The 20,070-nt window shown below is 37.5% G+C and overlaps 3 protein-coding genes across 3 annotated transcripts in view; 1 reads left to right on the top strand and 2 right to left on the bottom strand.

The window, feature by feature from the left end:
* Positions 1–3,360: 3,360 nt before the first annotated feature.
* On the top strand, positions 3,361–8,895 carry LOC144657531 (putative 4-hydroxy-4-methyl-2-oxoglutarate aldolase). Its single transcript, XM_078517895.1, has 2 exons — positions 3,361–3,531; positions 8,154–8,895. The coding sequence occupies exons 1-2, from the start codon at positions 3,361–3,363 to the stop codon at positions 8,514–8,516; spliced, it is 534 nt and encodes a 177-aa protein (XP_078374021.1). The 3' UTR covers positions 8,517–8,895.
* The window catches only part of LOC144657544 (signal peptidase complex subunit 1-like), a 79,722-nt gene continuing 64,303 nt past the window's right edge, over positions 4,652–20,070 (bottom strand). Inside the window, exon 5 of the mRNA XM_078517907.1 lies at positions 4,652–4,661. The gene's annotated coding sequence lies outside the window, so the exon portion shown is untranslated. The remainder of the gene's footprint in view (positions 4,662–20,070) is intronic.
* LOC144656756 (uncharacterized) lies at positions 9,366–13,503 on the bottom strand. Its single transcript, XM_078516991.1, has 3 exons — positions 13,160–13,503; positions 10,934–11,062; positions 9,366–9,583 (listed from the first exon to the last, which is right to left on the bottom strand). The coding sequence occupies exons 1-2, from the start codon at positions 13,379–13,381 to the stop codon at positions 10,955–10,957; spliced, it is 330 nt and encodes a 109-aa protein (XP_078373117.1). The 5' UTR covers positions 13,382–13,503; the 3' UTR covers positions 9,366–9,583; positions 10,934–10,954.

Genomic DNA, 20,070 nt, shown 5'->3' with positions numbered 1-20,070 from the left:
TCATGATCGCATTCCTCTGTGAAATCTTTCTCTACAGGATCGCTTAAGGCAAATTTTCGGCAGTGGTCTTTACATGGGGAACTCTCCTCGCTGCAGTGGACTCGGTAATCTGTCTTAAGATATCGTTTTCCCTCTTGCATTCTTCGTTTTGCAGATACGCACCACTCTCTGTCAATCCCTTTTTCTTTGAGATCGTCAACAATTCTCTCCATTGTTTGGAATCCTGCAGCACCATCGGCAGCGATATTATCTAATCCCTGAAGTGACCTAAATTGGTGAAAAATTGTATTAGTCATATAAGTAACGAGCCCGAGCTCAAGATTTTTTCGAGTACCAAATGTCGGCCAGGGAAGTGGCTTTTATAGAATATATCCCACTTTAGTCATGTGATTGTTCATTTTGTTTTGTTTTGTTTTTGTTTTTTTTCATGTGAAAAAAGAAAAAAAAGAAAAAAAAAGAGAAAGGGAAAGAACAGGTGCAAAGTCATACTAACAAAAAGCAAGCCACTGTAAAAAGGTGTAATGATGATCAATGTATTATATTGTTTAAACTGGAACATGTCGCAAGTACATACAAGTATATCAAAGGCTAAAAGCTTATGATACGCTTCTGGATATATAAAATAAAAAATGTCGTTCTCACCTCCGTTGGGAAGCCTGTCTCACATCTAAAATTTTGAATAAAGTTGACCGTCTCAAAGGGTTGAAGTTCTCCTCCTCGCAGAAACTCTGGTATTGCTTGACCATGGTAGATCGTGTGACGGTCCGAATTATATTTGGCATGGGGATCTTCTCTCCGCTGTCAAGGTTAAGTACTCGGCTACCATAGGCCACATCTTGATAGAAATATGGTCGATTGGCAAACTCGAGGAAATGATCTACCTTGGCCATATCAAGGCGCACACGATGCTTCATCTCCTTTTCTGGTATGGTTCCAGGACCATGTAGTTTCGCGTGACTTCTTGCTCGCTTCACTTGATAACGGGTGATCTTTTCGTACGGCTCGTGAAGCTTCATCAATACGGGGATTGGATACTTAAATGCGTAAAGACTAAGAATCTGAGTTCTGAGGCCCGATGTCTTAGCATTTCTATAGGCTGTCATCAGCGCTTCCATTTCTGGAGAAGGCTCAATTCCATGCTGGGAGGTGAGAGCATTGTACAACTCAGCTCCGCTTTCTGGTGCAATCATATTGCACACGAGGAGACAATCTTCTCTGGCTTTGTCAACGCACTGCGATTTTGTTTCTTGGCTGGCATTTTCCCACGGAACGTCCAGCTGAAACTTAAGCGGATTGTGGTGTGCATTTGCCCTCTCGGCTTCAAGATCCATTGTAGCGTTGTACGTAGACAAAAGGCTATCCTCACTGAGGCTTACCTCAAATATGGAAACTAAAAATTGAATGAAGAGTTGAATTTTTGGTTAGAAAAACATGTGTATAGCAACCACTTCTTCCTCTTTATCCCACCTGTTAGCAAGTGAAGAATGAATAAAATAAATAATAAAGGTTTCTGAAAGGGTAAAATGGGAACTTGCGTTTGCCTACATTTTCAATAGGAAAATGGAATTTGGGTTAATGGGACTGGGAATCACAAGTTAATAATGAAAATGAAAGGGTATTTGGGCGAAAGGAAAGTTCGAAAGTCGGTTTAATTCTAGCTCGTACAATCTAAGATGCAGAATTTGGAGGCGTTTCCATTACCAGAGTAGGAGCACAAATAATACGGAGAAGCGCTAATTCTTTGGCAATATCACGCGGAAACCGCCTGACACTTGGCCGACGACGTCGTAGGCCGAGTGGGCTGAAAACGGACGCTTTCCCGCATTTTTTAGCGGGATAATTGTTTTATTATTCAACAAATTGTACACAAAACACATTTGAAGTTAGAAAAACTATGGTAATGCAGCACTTTGCAAAACTTGGTACAATTCCTAGTAACCTACGTACATTGTTAGTAACCTACGTTTATCGCAGGACATGTGCTATATACGGATAACTAATGACAATGACTTTTTGTTCATATTAAGACATCGTGTGAGTTTGTTAAAAGATAAATGTAGATAGTGGGCGTTTACTGGAATAAAATAGGGGAAGCTAATCATTACGGGAAAGGTGTGTTTGTTATTAAGGCAGCATAATCACCTTCTGGGTTCCAATCCACATCCGTTTCGTTAAATGTCTTTAGGGGTGTTGCTACTTCCTTATATGGCGTAGAAGATATAACATGTTTGATAGCCAACTTAGCCTCTTGTTTGGCATACCTGTAAAACAATTCCTATCATAAGTGAGAATGCAGAAATTCATTTTTGTTTTTACACTTACAACTGTGAAAACGGGTGTACTGTGTAGCTTTGGTAAATAAATTATTACCTGTCGGAACCTTCACTAATGGGAGACTCGTCTTCGGAAAAACTTTGCAGCCATGTAGCATTCTCGAGCTTCTCCTTGTGTTTTTTTCGGCATGATGTACAACTTGCTAATTAAAGAGAAATAATATAATTAAAATATGTCTGAACGCTTAAGCGGACTTAGGATGACTTGGCTTGACTTAGGCTAAGACAGACTTAGTGTGTAGTGTGAACTCAATTAATATCTGCTTTATTGACCAAGGGCGTATCGTGAAGTGAACAATACTCATTTCCACGAGGTGCCTCGAAATATCTGCCTTCTCCTTGGTTATTTTATTTACGCGCAGTATCTTTTTTTATCCACACTTGAAACACATGAATAACATGAATCGGTCGACACTCGACAGACTATCGCCCGTTGTCGACCATGTATCGCTCGACATGTCGACCGACCGCCGATCGAGAGACGACCGACATGTCGACCGACTGTCGTCCGAGAGACGACCGACATGTCGACCGACTGTCGATCGCGGGTCGGTCGAGGTGTCGATCGCTGGCCACTCGACCGCGGGTGTCATAAGTGCACATGATCCAAAAAACCTTATCATTTTTCACTGTGCTATTTTAGCCTTTAACCGCTATATTATTTTTTTTTTGTTCTAATGGCAGAATGGTATTTAGAATACATGTACACATACTGAAAGTTCTATGGTCATCGAGATTTATATCTTCGATAACTGAGCGGTATCGACACTCAGTCATACAACCTTCCATGTCTAAATAAGTTAGCCATTATGCAAGCAAGAATTGCAAGCAAGCACCGATACAATATCTGATTTATTACACAAGTGTGTATCTTGAAGTTAACAATTCTCATTCCACGAGGTGCCTCGAAATATCTGCCTTTCCCTTTTGATTATTGTATTTAGGCGCTGTATCTATTTTTTACGCCTGATTTTAGTGAAATAAACTAAACTTGTTTTTATATCCTAGGATAAGGAAAAACAAAATCATGAATACAGCTGACCTGTGCGACGAAAACGCTGATAAGCTACAACTAGCAAAACCAATGTTCAAGGACTATGGAGGCTGTTCTAAATTTGGTGGCATGATTGTCACAGTAAAGAGTTTTGAAGACAACAAGATCGTTTTTGAAACTCTTCGCCAGCCAGGAAACAAACGGGTACAGACTTTTCATTTTATAAATAATATTATGCAGTAGTACTTAAAACAGAGTACAATCTTACTGTAAAGGAAACAAGAAGCTTGAGAAGCTTGAGAAGCTTAAAATCGGGCGCTTAATAATTAGCTATCTGTTTTGACTTGAAAGGCAGGGTACAGTACAGTAAAAATCACTGCAAAAACAGTCACTTAAACCTATTCAGGCCGGGGGGGGGGGGGGCTTTTGAGGCCCTCGCTGACTTTTGACGCTTATAACTTTTTCAAGATTCAACCAAACGCTGCCAAACTTTGCGCGTTTATCGAAAATTAATCTCGCAATAATTTGGTAGGATTAGTTATTGTGCCAGTAACTTGAAATCACCATGGCAACGCAATTTTGACAGCCTTTTAATAAAGGCGGGGTTTTACCTGAAGACCAAGTTTTCCAACGCTTTAGGTGGCTGACGCATTTCAGTATTTTCCAGTCCTTACACTTTAATGGAACAGTATACAACTCCTTATCAGGTACTATTGTCAAGAAAATGATCACAACTTATTGACCAATGATTAGGTATTTGTTTCATACCATTACTGTAATAGAAACTGGTGAAGAATAGTAGTACTGACCCAAAGTATAAGGGCTGGAAAACACTGAAAACCATTTCAGCCGCGTTTCAAGGAATCCAAAAAAGCTTTACTTATCCCATATATATATGTTTTGCAGTATTTTGTTAATTTTTGAACGATTTTGGGGGATGTCTGGGAGGCGATAGTTTTTCTCAAAGGATTAGTAAAATGTAGACAAAGAAGAAATATTGAAGATTTAATGTGATTTTAAAATTTGAATTTGAAGTTAAAAATTGGTGGACGGACACCAAACAGTCTCCTGACAACCCGGAGTGCTCTTGCGAGGGGGTCAACTGTTTGAAGGTGTTTCCATTCTTTTTATTCAATCCCTTCTTTAAATCTCTTAAAGTTCCATTCAAATTCAGGTAGAACCCCATCTTAATTTTTGTTCTTGTGAGAAAACAACAGAAGTCAAAGGTTGCGTGATATAACCAAGCATGGATTTTAATTCTCCCTCCCTTTCCATCTCCTTAGCCTTTCACCCCCACCTGTCCCTCCCTTTCTACTCTCATTCAATTTAATGTTTGTTTAAATTTCCTAACCAATTAAGTATCGTACTAATCTGTGCCAAGCAATCAGATAATATCAGAAATTTGCCTTAATTTTGATCTCCCATTCCAAGACCTTGGAGTATAAACCGCTAATAAAACAAAACACACTGATAATAATTCTCTGAGGTTATACACCTTGCAGTAATAATTAACGTACTAACAAACTTGATAACAAGCCCCATGTCGTACTAAGGATTTTTACTGATCAACATAGAAAATGAGTTCACAATGGTTTGTTCCCAAAACGTTTTTTACTGTACAGAGGGTCTGTTTATTGACCTGTAACTTGTATACCGTATTGAAAAATTCAGAACGAACCGACTTCTGCCCGCTACCATACAGCCGTTTACTGGCAGTCTTTGAAAATCCTGAATTTCGTCAAAATGAACCAAAATAAAGTTTTAAAATTTCCTTTATCAATATGGTTCTTATCTTTTTATTCAATTCTATAAACTGCTTTTATGCAGTACTGTCCACAAAAATTTCAATTTCCTCAAAGTTTCGGGACAAATGGATACAAAATATTTCGTGCAGAATGTAATTTGATTAAGCGAATGTTTTCACGTCTATAAATACTTCAAGCAGTGAATGAAAAACCGTTTTGTTTTCATCGATGAGAACCACTTTCAAATAGTTATGCATAAAAAATAACAATCAGATCAGAATACAATAATTATTAATGTAAGGTCTGACGCTATTATGTCTCGGCAGAGATACTTCTTTTTTGCAAGTTCAAATGTATGCAAATTTCGTGTGAAATGTAATTCGATTTCATTGTCTTGTTTACAAACTCATTCTCAAGAAAGTTGTATTTTCGTGAATAAAACCAATTGGCCTGTTTTGTTTTCCTGATCATGTTTGTCTGTGATTTTTACCAAACATGTGGTCTTTTTTTCGGAACTTTAAGTTGTACAAAAATTCCTATTTTAAATACAGATGTCACTTCCGGAATTTCTCATCTAAAATTCAATTGGTATTTAATTATAATTATTCGAAGTTTTCATTTTCAAGTCATCCTTTTATTCGATAGCTTTACTGATCTCGCAAAAAATTTATTCAAGTTCACACCAATACTGTACACTGCCAATGTTTTGCTGATGTCTTGAGAAGTGTCTTACTAACGTCACTAGTCAAATCTAAAATATATCCAAACCAAGTTGTGCAAACATTCTAATCTTTGTGACAGGCGACTTTGACGCCCAACTGTGCGGAAATGAAAATCGACATACTTCTTGCTAAATATATGAAAAATAGTTTTAAAGTGGAGTCGGCCTCTAAAAAATGTACCGCCAGATCACACTGCTATTTGTAGAAGACTATTGTATTTGTTGAAGACTTTCAAAGCCGTGATATTATGCATCCAATCCGCGATAAAATTTAATTACAACAAAATCCAAGTTCTCATTTTGAAGTCCATTTTTTTCAGTTGATACCTTTATCCAACTTGTGAAAAATTCCATTCAAGTTCCTATTAATACTGTACATTCCCAATATTTTGCTCAGGTCTTCAGAAGCGTCTTACTAACCAAATCTAAAATAATTCCAAAATATGCTGTACAAACATTCTACTCTTTGTGACAAACGACTTGACGACCAATTGTTCAGAAATGAAAATCGACACAGTTCTTGCTAAATAAAAAAAAAGTTTTACGGCGGAGTCAGGCTCAAAAAATATACCGCAAGATCACACCCCCATTCATAGTCAGAAACCAGCAAACCATCTAGTTTGCTAAAAAAAAACACTGCGTGACATCAATGACGTTACCTTTTTTATTTACATAAATAACTTTAACTTGTCAAAGTAAGTGCAATTTCACAATGGTGAATATCAGTACAGTATGGGGCCCAGTTCTCGGCCGGGTCCAGTTCTCGGCCACTTTGTGTTTAACGCGTTTTTTCACACTCCAGTTGAATTAAAAGAAAAAGGTAATTCCTTCAAACGATAGACTGATTCATGTGCTTTAAGTATCTTGAGTTTGATCGTTCAATTCGATATAGAAAGCTCACACGTCGAGTTTACGCGGAGGTAGGTGAATTTGCATTCCCGAAAAATTTGTTTGTTTACGGCTCCTTAAAATTCATGGATGTAGTTAAATTCGTATTTTATCCAAAAGCCCCCACCATACGAGCTAATTTTTGGCATGTGAAACGTAGAATAATTCAGCTTTCTGCTTTAGTTAACTTTTCGTTGAACCGTTGTATTTTTTGGTCTTAATTTACTTCGAAAGTTTTTCTTGCGACGTTTGCGTATTTGCCAGTTCTCGGCCACCCTGCTCGCTATCACAGCTTAGCGCTTGGTTTTTAATATAATTTCATCTGCTGCTGCCAGAATGAAAGAAATAAATGTTTTAAAAATAAAGTTCAATCTTATCTCTAAGTTTTGAGCTGACTCTTGTCTTGTCTATTATTTCTACAACACCTAAATCTTTCAAGACCTTTTCACTGCAAAATAAACCATCTAAATGCACGGGTCACACAATGCGTTGCTAGAACCTGCACATAGGCAACTAGGCGCGTTAAAATCCTTCTTTTCTAAAGTAAAACAAAGCCTCATAAAAATAATTTGGGATCGATATAACATAAATAGGTTTACAGAGTGATTTTATGACTATGGAAATTAATTGAGCATTTTTTTTACAGATAATTACGCACAAGCTTTTTAGTGGCCGAGAACTGGGCCAAGGTGGCCGAGAACTGGGCCCACAAATGGAGCTTTTATTTTTATTATTGCTCGGGCAAATTAATTTTTGACCGGTCGATAGCTTTACACCAAAAAGCTGAATAATGTAGCTTGCTCTGGGAGAAATTTCAAGTTCCTGCGGTTCTTCTGAGGTAAGAAATACAAGTTTACGTCAAAAGTGGCCGAGAACTGGGCCCCATACTGTACTTTGCCCCGTAAGCTTTTTTTCTCTGTCCTTCCGCCGAAGCAAAAAAACACAACCTGATTACACATTAACCCAAAAGTCGACCAAGTGTGCCTGCAACGATTTCCTGTCAAAACTAAAATGAAAACCATTGCGGTATGCGTCACCCGTAGCGGTTTTGTAGCAACCCCAAGCTATCCCCGTCTTTTTGGCCGCGCCAGGAGACTACGCTCTAGGACGACCAAAGGGTAAACTATAAATCGGCCACGCCCGATTAATAATAAACTATTGACCCACATTTAACGTTGCATTCTTTTACTCGTGAACTATAACAGGAAACAAATACTACAGATTGCAAGTTCACTAATTAATAAATAACGGACAAATAAGAGGAAGATTCAAGAAGAAAAGAGTTCAGAGAAGAAAAAAAAACAAGAATTAAATAAAATACATCTAATTACAGTTTTGAAGCAATAAATACTAGCCTCGTTTATGGTGCAATACTTGGTTCATATATCTCGGCGAAGGCTGAATTAACACTAATTGAAAGTAAAACAGAATTTGCTCTACCACATTTTGAAAAAAGGTGTTATTTTTCGTAGGTTCTTGTTGTCGACGGTAGTGGCTCCTTAAATCGAGCAATGATGGGCAGCTTGCTGACTGGCCTAGCCTTCAAACGAGGCTGGGCTGGTGTCGTCATTAACGGCTGCATCCGAGACTCAGAAGAAATCGCTGAGATCAACGTTGGCGTCAAGGCACTGGCAACCATGCCGAGGAGAGCAGAGAAGACAGGGATTGGTAGTCAGACAGAAATTTCGGTGTCTTTTGCTGGAGTCACCTTCACACCTGGTCATTATCTTTACGCTGACACGGATGGCATTGTCGTGTCACCAACCGAGCTTCCAGTGCCAGGCCCACCACCAACGGACGTGCTACAACTGTTTGAAGATGCCGCGAGAGACTGACATGAGACCCCCATTTTACGCTACTAAATTCACTACAAGTTTCTCTTTGAATAGTATTTTTGTGCCTTCATCATAACAGACTTAGTAAGTTTACTTTCAAAAGCGCTAAAAAATATAGCAACTCATGTACAACCGCTCAATCGTTCTCATTACCAACTAGGCTGGGTTTCTTCAGATAGTTAAATCATTTTACTGCAGCAATTGGAATAAAATTCAATTCTACGCTTCACTTTTCTCGGCTGTCTTCATTTTTTTGTTGTTGTTGTTGTTGAATACCCTGTAAAATATATCCTATAAAGGGGACACCCTCGGAAAACTGCAAATACACGTACTTCGACTAAGCATGACATATATATTTGCCTTTGGAACACAATCTCATTTGCATCAATCAAGGTTTATTTGTCCCACCTATGATATTTACAAAGATGCTATATCATTAGTGCCTCGCAAAGGGCAGGACTCCTCAAAACCCTCAAGTATCCACTGCTTGCTTAATTTCGGAAGTGGGGGGGGGGGGGAGGGGGGTATTCGCTATAGTGGACTATACGGGGAGTCTTGTTTCTAATTTCATACATTTGTTTTAACATTGTGTTGGGTGAACCCTTTTGATCGTTTGGTTAAAAAAATGTATCCAGCATTTTGCGTGAGGAACAATCTTGATTGTCTAGCCGTTTCATCCAACATCCAACATGATTTTGCATTGGGTAAGATAAGTCATTCGTTCAGCCGGGGATTGAACCACTTGCAGGTTTGATGGATGAAATGTTTGGCAGCGAAGGAAGTATAAAACAATTTTGATAAAACACTTTTGATGCAACTATTTAACATAAAGTCAGAAAAAAGGGAATAGCTGGTAACAGGAAACCTTTATTTTGTTTTCGTTAGAGTAGCTTAATATTACAGTGTGTAAGTGAATTCGTCCAAAGGTTCTAATTCTCGATTGTTATGTACTCCTTCCACGTCTGCGAAAGTTTGTCAGACCCATCGGTAAAAGAAAATAATGTAAGAAACATAGACTGTGTTATATTTAATTTTAACTTTGAAAAGAACTTCAGTGTTTCCATTTCCTGAAAGGGAAAATGAACAAAAGTCAGGTTAATTTTTGTAAAAACGCTGAAAATCACTCGTTCATTACCCGCCCACCCCCGTTCCCTCTCTCTTACACCATTTGGCCAGAGTCTATATTTTCTAGTTAAAGAGACATGTGCTATGTGCTATATACTAGTTATGCAACGCTTTCGAGTGGTATACTATGGAATATCCCACGAGTCACTTGTATTTTCTCGGTATATACACGAGCCTTTAGGCGAGTGTGTATGCAAAGAAAATACAAGTGACAAGTGGGATATTCCATAGTATACCACGAGAAAGTGTTGTGTAACTATTTTATACCATGCCATAGAAAATACGCTTACTAAATTTCGTCGAGAATACAGTCGCAGCGCAGTATGGGAAGGTTGGGTTGAATACCGTCGAATATACAACGGCTTTCCTGTATTCTGATTGGCTGTATTTTCTATGGCATGGTATAAATCCTAATCATAAATTTCCCCCTGTAGAAAGTACTCTAACCAACATTAACAAATACCTATATTTAAAGGGGCTTCGTCACGGACAAGGCTTCTTCAAAAAATCGACAAGATTTTTCAAGTTTGTTGTTCGTAATCCGTCTTAATCTTCGTCATGTCGAAACCATCCTTGGTAATGTTCATGTTTTTATTACTCCCTTGTTGTTTTGCTACGTAAAAATCTCTTATTTTGAGGTTTCCTTTAATTTGGAAGAAATCAGAAACATAACTTAAAATATCGTGACATTGCGTCTTTAATGCCAAAATAAAGCATTTTGACCAAAGTACTGACTACAAAGGACAAGTCATGTTTGGTTCTTTTGTCACCATTTTCTATTATAATGAGTTGAAAACCTAAAGTAAAATCGAATCCTTATTTACTTATAAAAAATTGCCTATGAAGTAAAGAAAAGCATGATTATTTCTAGCATGATAAATTGTGTTTATTCTATAAATTGGCTTGAATTGTTTCTGCTCTCCATATTGTAAATCATTTTCAATCAGTCATATCCAATTACGTTCTTCTGACATATATTCTTTCTTTCGTTTTGTAACTATAAATTAAAGATGACTGTATATATAATTCTACAATAAAATATAATTCTAAATCAGCTGAAAATTAAAACTTTCCAATTAGATTTATTCCAGGGACTTTTTTCAAATTTTTATCATGTCGCTATATGATACTGAACTTGACAACATGCATCAAGCATGGCACTGTTTTTATACATCGATGCAAATGCTAAGAAACCATCGGTGTTAGTTAGGTAGCTGAGTTTTCATGGCTAACATAGTGTGACATTCTTTTTTCATAGTGCATGATTAATAATTATTTGTGCACGTACTTACCGACTTAAGGCGTTGTTGACTTTATAGTTGTCCGCGTGGTTTTCCGTTGTTTATCGTCTTTGCCTCGGCTGCCGGTATGTCAAAGTTCGTCTCGAAATCTTGCAACTCATTTTCAAACTGTGTCTGGGCCTATAAAAAAACATCGATGCCGTTAACTTGAAGCCAACATGAATTTGAATGAATTTACTCCTGTCTTTACGCTTTTATCCAGAAATTGCTTTACTCTCCCTGTTCCATTCGAATTCATTTAAAAATTTGGCTTTATCACATAACTACATTTCGCGTTTTACAATTTGTCATTTCTCACCGGAGATTTTCACCGCCGGTCTAGTTTCAGCAAACAGTTTACCATTTGTCTTGCCACGTCGTTTTAATTTATGCCCGTTTTTCCGTTGCGATTTGTGTTTGAGGCCGTCTGATGTTGTCAGTTGCCAGTCAGGCGTTTTGTCTATTTTCAATTAAGTGTTTGGTAGTTTGTTTAATTTATTTAAATTTTGATCAACGCTTGCCGCTTGCCAGTTGCCATTTGAAACAAAGGACAGTGTCAATTGTAGTTAAAAGTTTTGCCCTTTTGAATATGTTCTGCTTCAGTCGTATTGCAGTTAAACTTTCAGTTCGACCTTTTGTAAAGAAGTTGGCAGATAGCTCCAAACTGATCTTCCACCATAAATCCAGGGAAGGACCCCATTAAACTAGCTCTCAGCCCCATTCCGGAATTTCAATTCTCCTTACTACTTCTCTTAGTTTCTTTTCATTTTAGCAGTGAGAATCTATTGGCCCATCAATACAATATTCCTGTTTATTATTTTTACCTGTCAACTTGAAAATGCAAGTAGAGAAAAATATATCTTTACCAAAACTATCAATCTTTGAACCTTCCTGAGGTGATTATTTAGGAAGCCTTCCATATTTTGACAATGTCATACGTTAAGGTATTTCTGGCATAAATTTACCTACGTATAACCAGCTTGCGTGCATCCGTATTGGAGGAGGCTGGCGAAATCACCACCCATTTCGACACCGAGTATGATTTGCACGTAATGACAATTTTTCGGACTGCATTAAACGAACATGAAAATTAAATGAATTCATATTAAAATTTTGAAAATAATCTTTCTTTGTTTATCAATGTCTTTCGGTTGCCGTTGAGGTTTTAATCGTGAGTAGATAAACAACGTTTGGTAAACATTAAGAAGGAACCCTTGTTTTAAATGATTGTCGCACGCGGTGGTGTGAATCTGTTTACGATGTTAATTAATCAAAGCACCACCCATTTTAACTACGTAAGGTATTTTCTGTACGTTCGACTCAAAAGAACGCTTAAACCTGTCAAACGAACATGAAAATTTAATGCATCTTATTGAAATTTCGAAAATTATTTTTGTTTTTCAAGCGTTTTTACTCGCCGTTTAGGTTTTAATCTTGATCAGATAAACAATGTTTGGTAAACATTTGGGAATCATTCGCAAAATTAACTTAATCTTTGTTACAATTCGGGACTTTATGACGCTTGTCTTAACATCTGAAATTATTTAAACAAGCGAGGTGTTAAATTTATCCACTGAGTAAACGCGATCAAAGCACGCTTCTTTGGGTAAACAAACGCCAAGCGAAGCGGAGTCCGTTATCGAAGTTCTAAATGGTAGTCCCTTATGGCAAAAAAGCGTATTTTGTTTCGATGCAGCAAAATTTGCCGTTTGAAAACAGTTAAACGACCCGTTAATTTTCGAAAATATTAAGTCAACATTCGCCATGACAATTATCTAATTTGTCAAGATGCCGTTTCAATAATCTGCCTCAACCGACATTTTTTCTTGAGTCAACAAAACGCGAAGAAACCAACAAGCTAGAGTAAATAAATTCCAACGGTTCACCGAAAACAGCGAATTATGAAAATGTCGATTCCGTTATTAGCTTCCTATTAGTCTTTTGGGGTATATTATTGCCGTATTGAACTTTCTTGAATGAGTGGCTCGCTTCCAGATAAAGCTGAAGCCATGCTAGTTTAAGATAAAATAAATTGTTAAGTAAACTGTTAAGTGAGTTTAAAGCGTGTTAAGTTTAGGGTCGTTAAGCGATAACATCTGAGGAATTAAACTAACCCTGCTCTGTAGGGCTCCTTCGTCAATTTTTTTTTACTACAACAATCAAGCTTTCGGTTCATAAAGCGTAACAAAAAAAAAAAACAGTTTTTTTCGGCATAATCTGAAAGCTCTCTAGTCTTACCATTTTCATTCCCCTTTTACGGCTTCTGCGCCTTGAACACTTTCCACCGTAACATGCCCTCCATTGGCGAACCTCTTTGTTTACTGCGTACTCGTCCACAACATCGGCAGGGTTGGAATTGCCTTTTTGATGTGTTTCTTTGGCAATGACTATAGCAACCATAATTGAAACAAGGAATAACGTTGAAAGCGAAAGTCTTTTGGTTGGAGCCAAGGTTTTCATATTGGAAATAACGACTGATCTTAACAACAGTTGTACTGGAATTACGATGATGCTCTCTTCCTCACAGCTGAACCTTAATTGTAAGCCAGTCGTCTGAGCGATTTGGCGACTGTTGGCGCTTTTTATGATTTCCAGTGTTTATTGACTCAAAGTAACGCATACATTAGAATTAATTTGCTAAAAATATGGGTAACCATATTTCCTTTCAAAATGTACCTTGTTGATTGAATTTTATAGCACTTTCTATGGTAAATCAAACATCTGTGATAATATGGCCCATAATTAAAGCTGTTACGTCGGCGTTGTTAAACAAGTCATCGTTAATTAGCAAATTCGGCTAATTGTAGTCAAAGCCCACCTATTTCTGAACAATTATTAAGAATATTTGATGGAAATTATATTCCCTGCGTGAACAGTTTCCCTGAAATGACATACACGGCTGTCAAAATTCTATCTGTTTCTGTTTTCGTGAAGATCGTTGCGAAAAAGAATGTCCGCCAACGCGTACTTTTTTGTTTTCCTTAACTACCAGTTACGCTTGAACAAGCGGATGCCACTGACAAAACAATATTTATGAGCAAGCCTCAGTTTCATAAAGGTTAGGTAAACATTAATTTATTTCTCGTCGAAGCGTCTTCAAAATGTTCTTGAATAAATTTTTCCATTATTTTTTTCATATAGAGGTCTTCCTTAAGCTCTATTACGCTACCATATCCTATATTAGGATTTCATCTACATTTCACACTGAGAAGTCAGCTTTCGTGTATTAAAATGAAACAAAAACAAAACCGTAACAGCTGTTAAACTGAAACTTAAAATGAAATCGCATCAATTAACGACATGTCGAGCATAATCCATTGACTTTTCAAATGAACTGTAAGCAAATCTTTTGGACTCGCTGGGTAAATCTGATTTCTCAGGTTCATGTCTGTTTTATTCACTTGCTAATAGCGTTCTCTATTGAGAAGCGCAGTTGGATATTAGTTTAAAAAAAATAAGATCCGATAAAAAACTTACTAGCGAATAAATCTTCTGTTGATTTTTTTTAATTAAAATCCCAGTTTTTTTTTTTTTTTCAAGGAAAAATCTATACGTTTATAAATCAGAAGGTCGGCGATGTTTATTGCGGGACCGGCTTGCTTTTGAGTTGTTGAGCAATTTATTGCTGTGGTAAGACGCAAGTCGAATAATTTAAAAATGGATATAATGATCTTCTTTTTCGATTATTTTGTTGTTAGCGGAGGGATTTTATTTAATATAAGCTGTTCGAAACGTAGACTTTTTCAAGAAATTTGCAATGCCTTTGTCGATTTTACAGATTTAAACTGCTTATGCATAATTATAGATATAGTCGCGCATAATTAAGTCAACATTTACAATAACCTTACTTACACCTTTTTATTTTACTTTAAATTTATTTTATATTATATTAATAAATTTTATCTTGTCTTGTTATAAATCAAGTTCTCCGTAGTAACCGTATAAAACGGTATGTTTATTACTTCTGCCCTTGGCGTCCACCAAAAAGGCAAACGAATGAAGTTATGGAGTAAGTTAAGTTAAAAGATGAGTTTAGCGTTTCACTCAGAGCTACGCAAAAGGTATTACCATCAAGCTACGGTCTTGCCTCAAAAGAAGCTTAACTGTAGGAAACTGCTTTCTAATATATATTCGCATGACGTTAACACTAAGATAACATCTGTACTGCTTGTACAAACTCTCGCCCTCGTAAGCGGACTCTCGACTATCTTTGTATTACGCTAGGTACCGTGACGTCATAGTATAAACACACCCATGTCCAACCATGCCACGGTTTATTTATTGATCTTTTAATTGAAACTAAATGAAACTTTGACTGTTGCAGGCTATTCATTATTGTTACGCAGTTTTCCATGTTGTTGAGTATACATCAGACCCTACTCCCACATATACGAACCAACCAGTTTAAAACTAGAATTGTATGAGGAGATTTTCAGCACGTTATAGATCACAAATTTCACCATTTGTCAAAACATATATACGGTAAACTAATAGGTTGTCATTAAACGTGTTCAGACATAAAGCTGTTGCTCTTGTCGACCCCAAAGGAAGGTATCTATTTTTGGGTCTTTAGCCCATTTATTAAAATCAATTGAACCATTAGCAACACGATGTCACGTTAACGTTCTCATCTGTCCGATTCGGTTCTCATCAATACCAGCCCACCCAGTGAGTTCTCTTTACACCCACGTATTATGGTTCTGATTGACTTTAAAAAAACGCTCTCCATTCATTAATTAAAAAAGGCGCGAAAGCAATTTTTTTTTGGTTACTCAAGCTGTTTTTATCTGTCCCGCGTCAAAATGGTATCTGGTAGACCTTATTCTGAAGTGAAGCTAAACTAAAATGAAAAATTGCAGTCCAGAAGTCTCATGCATCGGTTTTAGGCTGATGCAGCCATTTCAATTAACGTCGGTTGAGTCAAAACTTCGAGTTTACAAGACCGACATGAAGAAGAGAAGAAGTAAAGGGGTGCTTACCGTATTTCCTCTTCTCGATTAAACGCTGGATCCCGATTAAACGCCGACCTCGTATAAACGCCGGGTCAAAATTGCTAGTTTTTAAATAAACGCCAGGGGCGTTTGTTCGAGATCCCGGCGTTTTTTTTGAGGTCAAGTTAACAAGTAAATATATTCTGTTTGTTACAAATCTTGATTGCATAATAAACTATTCAATCCGTACGTAATATAAATGCACCTTTGGGAAATAATTACCTTTGGATACCCAGGGACAATTTTTCGGGGCAGAACGAAGGAAAAAAAATTGCCCGCCTTGAAAAACTGCCCCTTGGTCTCGAAGATGGGTAACAATAAATCAATCTGAAAAATTGGCAGAAAATTGCAGTCCGTTAATAAACCGCGGGCCCCGATTAAACGCCGGCTTCAAATAAAAGCCGGGTTCACCAAGCCAAGTTCGAAATAAACGAGGGCGTTTAATAGAGAAAATACGGTATTCACTGAATACTAATGAGATATAATGACAAATAGAGGAAATGTGATTTTGTTTACTTCTTTTTCTTCAGACGTAGTCTTGTTAAAGCCACAGTGAAGTTTGAAAGAAATTGCAAAATTCCAGAAAATAAGGTCTCAATTTACGAAAAACAAATGGTTTACTTGACTAAAGACAAACTTGTAATTAATTCCCACAGGAGCCCTTAATCTCAACCTCCCAGATTTTAGTAAAGTTATGGGAACGAGGCGACTCCAGAGATGAGAGAGAGCGAGAGCTCCAATACGACAGGTACAGCGGCTATCGCTGCGGGCCCGGGCTGCGGGGAGGTGAGGGGTCGACAACGCTTTAGTCATCCAGCAATTTGCGAAAAGACAGAATATCCGTCAACTTGGAAGCTACAAATGCACATGTACATGGTCAGCGGCATGGCTTGCCGTTTACAAGGAACTGGGCCCGTGGAATGAGAAGTAAGGGCGTTTGTTCGCGCGGGCCTCGGTGTGAATACAGTAGAACCCCGGTTACTCGAACTCTGAAGGGAAACGAAAAACAGTTCGAGTTAGCGGGGTTTCGAGTTATTATATCGGGGTCGATTGTATATTCAATTTGCCAAGTTAATAATTGAAAGTTTATCGATTTTCAGCACTTCAGAACACAATACAGTGCAAATTAAACTTATCTCATCAGAAACACTAACACGGCCATAAATTCTTATGATAAGAGTGGAAAATGGCTGTCAGATACGTGATCTTTTCGTTTGTCTAATTTAAATCAAATTGCTGTAGCGTTCGTTTTAGCGTTTAAATCCGATTACACGACAAGAAGAGCTAATGGGATATTTCAATGGGCATCCGTGGCGAGCTGCAAGAACCAGAATTCGAGTTATCGGGGTAAATTTGACCCAAATTTTGATCAAGGGAAACGGTATTTAGTTCGAGTTAGCGGGGTTTTCGAGTTATCCGAGTTCGAGTAAACCGAGTAAAAGTGACTGAAAAGTGGGGTCAAATCCAAGGGAAATAGAAGTTTGTTCGAGTTAGCAGGGTTGTTCGAGTTATCCCAGTTCGAGTTACCGGGGTTCTACTGTAGAAGATTTACTCTACACCCATATGCAAAACTCCAATAATCACCCAGACTACCATCGGTATTGGCGCGCAGGATATTCGAATTTGTTAACTGAAATAGCTGTACTTAAAAAGACTTTAAAAAGACAGTTGGAATTGGCGTGCTTTTACAGCGTGCAATATTATCTAACGAGGCTTGCAAACAAGTCCCTTTTTTACTAAGCTACTTAGGTAGGAAAATATCAATTCGCGCTACTGCTCGTCAGAATATATACATGTTTTTAAACTTACTAAAAAGGTCTGTTCAGGAAATTTTCCTACCTTTTATTGATGTTCTATATGAACAAGCATGGAAATTTAAACTCGGTTAAATATTTTTATTAAATATCGCTAAAGCAATCGCTTGGCGTCCAAGGAAGTATAAATCACCTTTGTCTTTAAGTGTCAGTTCTAAAGTCTTTCTGGTACAAAAGGATAACATCACTGATTTTTCTTTTTTCTAAGTTACCAAAATAATGAAAAGACCATGTGTACAAACAGCAGCGAAGTGAAGCCGGATCTTGGCGTGTATCAGGGTCAGCAATATAGAGTAAAACGATAAACCAAATGCAAGGCTGATCAGACAGCTAAATTAAAAGGCTCAATAAATTTTATTGTCCAATATTTCGGCTAGACAAAACTAACCTTCTTCAGAGGCTGAAAAAGCTAAGTAGCTTTTTTTAGCTCTTAGCTTTTTCAGCCCCTGAAGAAGGTTAGTTTTGTCAAGCCGAAATATTGGGCAATAAAACTTATTTAGCCTGTTTAGCTGTCCGATCAGCATTGCATTTGGTTTATCTTTTTTTGTCTATTTCCTGCGTATATGTCTGCGGATATGTCGCCTTCTTTACATCTTTCTTTCAGCTTTCAATGCAAAATGTACGACGCGCAACGGTTTTGCCGCCAAGAAAACTCTCCTCCCCCCGTCGGGTAGTCTTGCGACTCCTCTCTCCCTCCCCCAGAGTCTGTACGGACGCTCGTTCGTTCCCTCGCGTGACGATTTGTTTTTCAGCTTGAAGGGTTTACTATTTTTTTAACCATGGCGCTCCGCTGGCGCGCCTAGAACGCGCTGGAGCTTCGCTATTACCAATACAACTGAATTTGCGCGTGGTCCGTATTATGGAAATATCAATGGCTCGCTCCGAGACAAAAAGTAGTTACATATATTAACGATTCCCGTTTTTCTCTCATTTTGAACCAAAAAAGCCGCGCATTGGCACCCAAAGTTGGCTGTTGCTCATTAAAAAGACTAAAAAAAAGAAAAAAAACGTGGGCACGTAGTAAAATTGTCTTAGTAGACACTGTAAAAAATTATAGTCCAAAACCTTCAATCTTAAGTACTTTCAAGCCCAACATCAACGCGTGCGTCTTCGTGTTATATCAGCGAATAAACAACAACAGGAAAACCAATAAGATTCTCGGAGCAATAGGAGTTTACTAGATGAAAACTTATTTAACATCGTACTTTTGTAACTTAAGGTGAGATTTTTTAAAATTGCGTTTATTGTTGTCATGAGTTCGAGTTTACATTTCAAGTTAGAATTTCAATATAACTATTCTTCGACCAATCCGTTATAAAAACTAAAAAAATATTATTAACATGTAATTTATGCTGGTCATGAACAAAACGACCCTTAAAATATTTCAATTGATCCGGACCAGTAGGGAGGCGTTTTCCCATGTTTATGCCGGCGTTCTACAATCTACTGATTAGTATCAATTTATAAGGGAGCTCCGGCATGCAAAGCGCTACGACGAAGCATCATGAGTAAGAAACCTTGGTAAAAACTTAATATTCTCTATTTAACTCCAGTATTTCTGTATTTATTTGTTGTGAGTTTTTTAAAATCTCATACGCGTGAATTTCAAGTTAAACGGCTAACTCTTTTGGGTTAGTTGCGAATTCCTGACTTCAAGTTTAGATGTTTTTCTACCGCACATTTCTTACCAAAACAAAAGAAATTTATTCAGTTATCAATATAAATTTCGTATTGAGCAATACGAAAACAGTATTGGTTGACATAAATAAAATTATTCAGTGAAACCAAAGCGCTTCAAACTGGAACAAAATTACGCCGTATATATAGTGAGCGCCAGTTTGCAAATTATAGGCGCAAACTGTAATTTTACAAGTTTTCGTACACAAAAAACTGCTTTTAGCTGACTTATATACGTCTCCCTTTCCACTAATATCGTGTGGAGGCGAAATTTGGGAAAAGGACATGTTGCTGTTGCTGGAACTTTAAAAATTATCGAAAGCGCTAAATTCAGAAGTTTTTTTAACTCTGTTTGACGTCTCGTTTATTAAAAAAAAACATTTTGAATTTTGACGCGTACGCGAAGAACCCAAATCATTAAAGCTTTGTCGATACAAAATTTCGCATTCTCTTTTGCGTCATATCTCTTTATAGATTCCATTTAACAGTGCGTCTGTCTCCTAAGTAAATCCGTTTAGACCCTTCAAAGCTAATGGTTTACAATGATTGTGTAATAAAAATTTTAGACTTGATGTAAAAAGTCTCAGTTGTGACGTAAGAATTAAGACTCGGCGGCGCGAGAAGGATTGGGAATGACCTGGAGAAGCGGGAACAGTGATTTCCCGCC

Source organism: Oculina patagonica, chromosome 6 (assembly GCF_052425735.1).
Source record: "Oculina patagonica isolate OP01 chromosome 6, crgOcupat, whole genome shotgun sequence".
In the NCBI taxonomy this organism is placed as follows: domain Eukaryota; kingdom Metazoa; phylum Cnidaria; class Anthozoa; order Scleractinia; family Oculinidae; genus Oculina; species Oculina patagonica.
This window is presented reverse-complemented; position numbering and strand designations above follow the sequence as displayed.

Excerpts from the sequence above, each read along its gene's own strand:
- LOC144657531 (XM_078517895.1), top strand. The coding sequence starts at position 3,361 with ATGAATACAGCTGACCTGTGCGACGAAAACGCTGATAAGCTACAACTA. Across the intron at positions 3,532-8,153 it reads GCCAGCCAGGAAACAAACGG|GTTCTTGTTGTCGACGGTAG; the intron begins GTACAGACTTTT and ends TATTTTTCGTAG.
- LOC144656756 (XM_078516991.1), bottom strand. The coding sequence starts at position 13,381 with ATGAAAACCTTGGCTCCAACCAAAAGACTTTCGCTTTCAACGTTATTC. Across the intron at positions 11,063-13,159 it reads GTAAAAGGGGAATGAAAATG|GCCCAGACACAGTTTGAAAA; the intron begins GTAAGACTAGAG and ends GTTTTTTTATAG.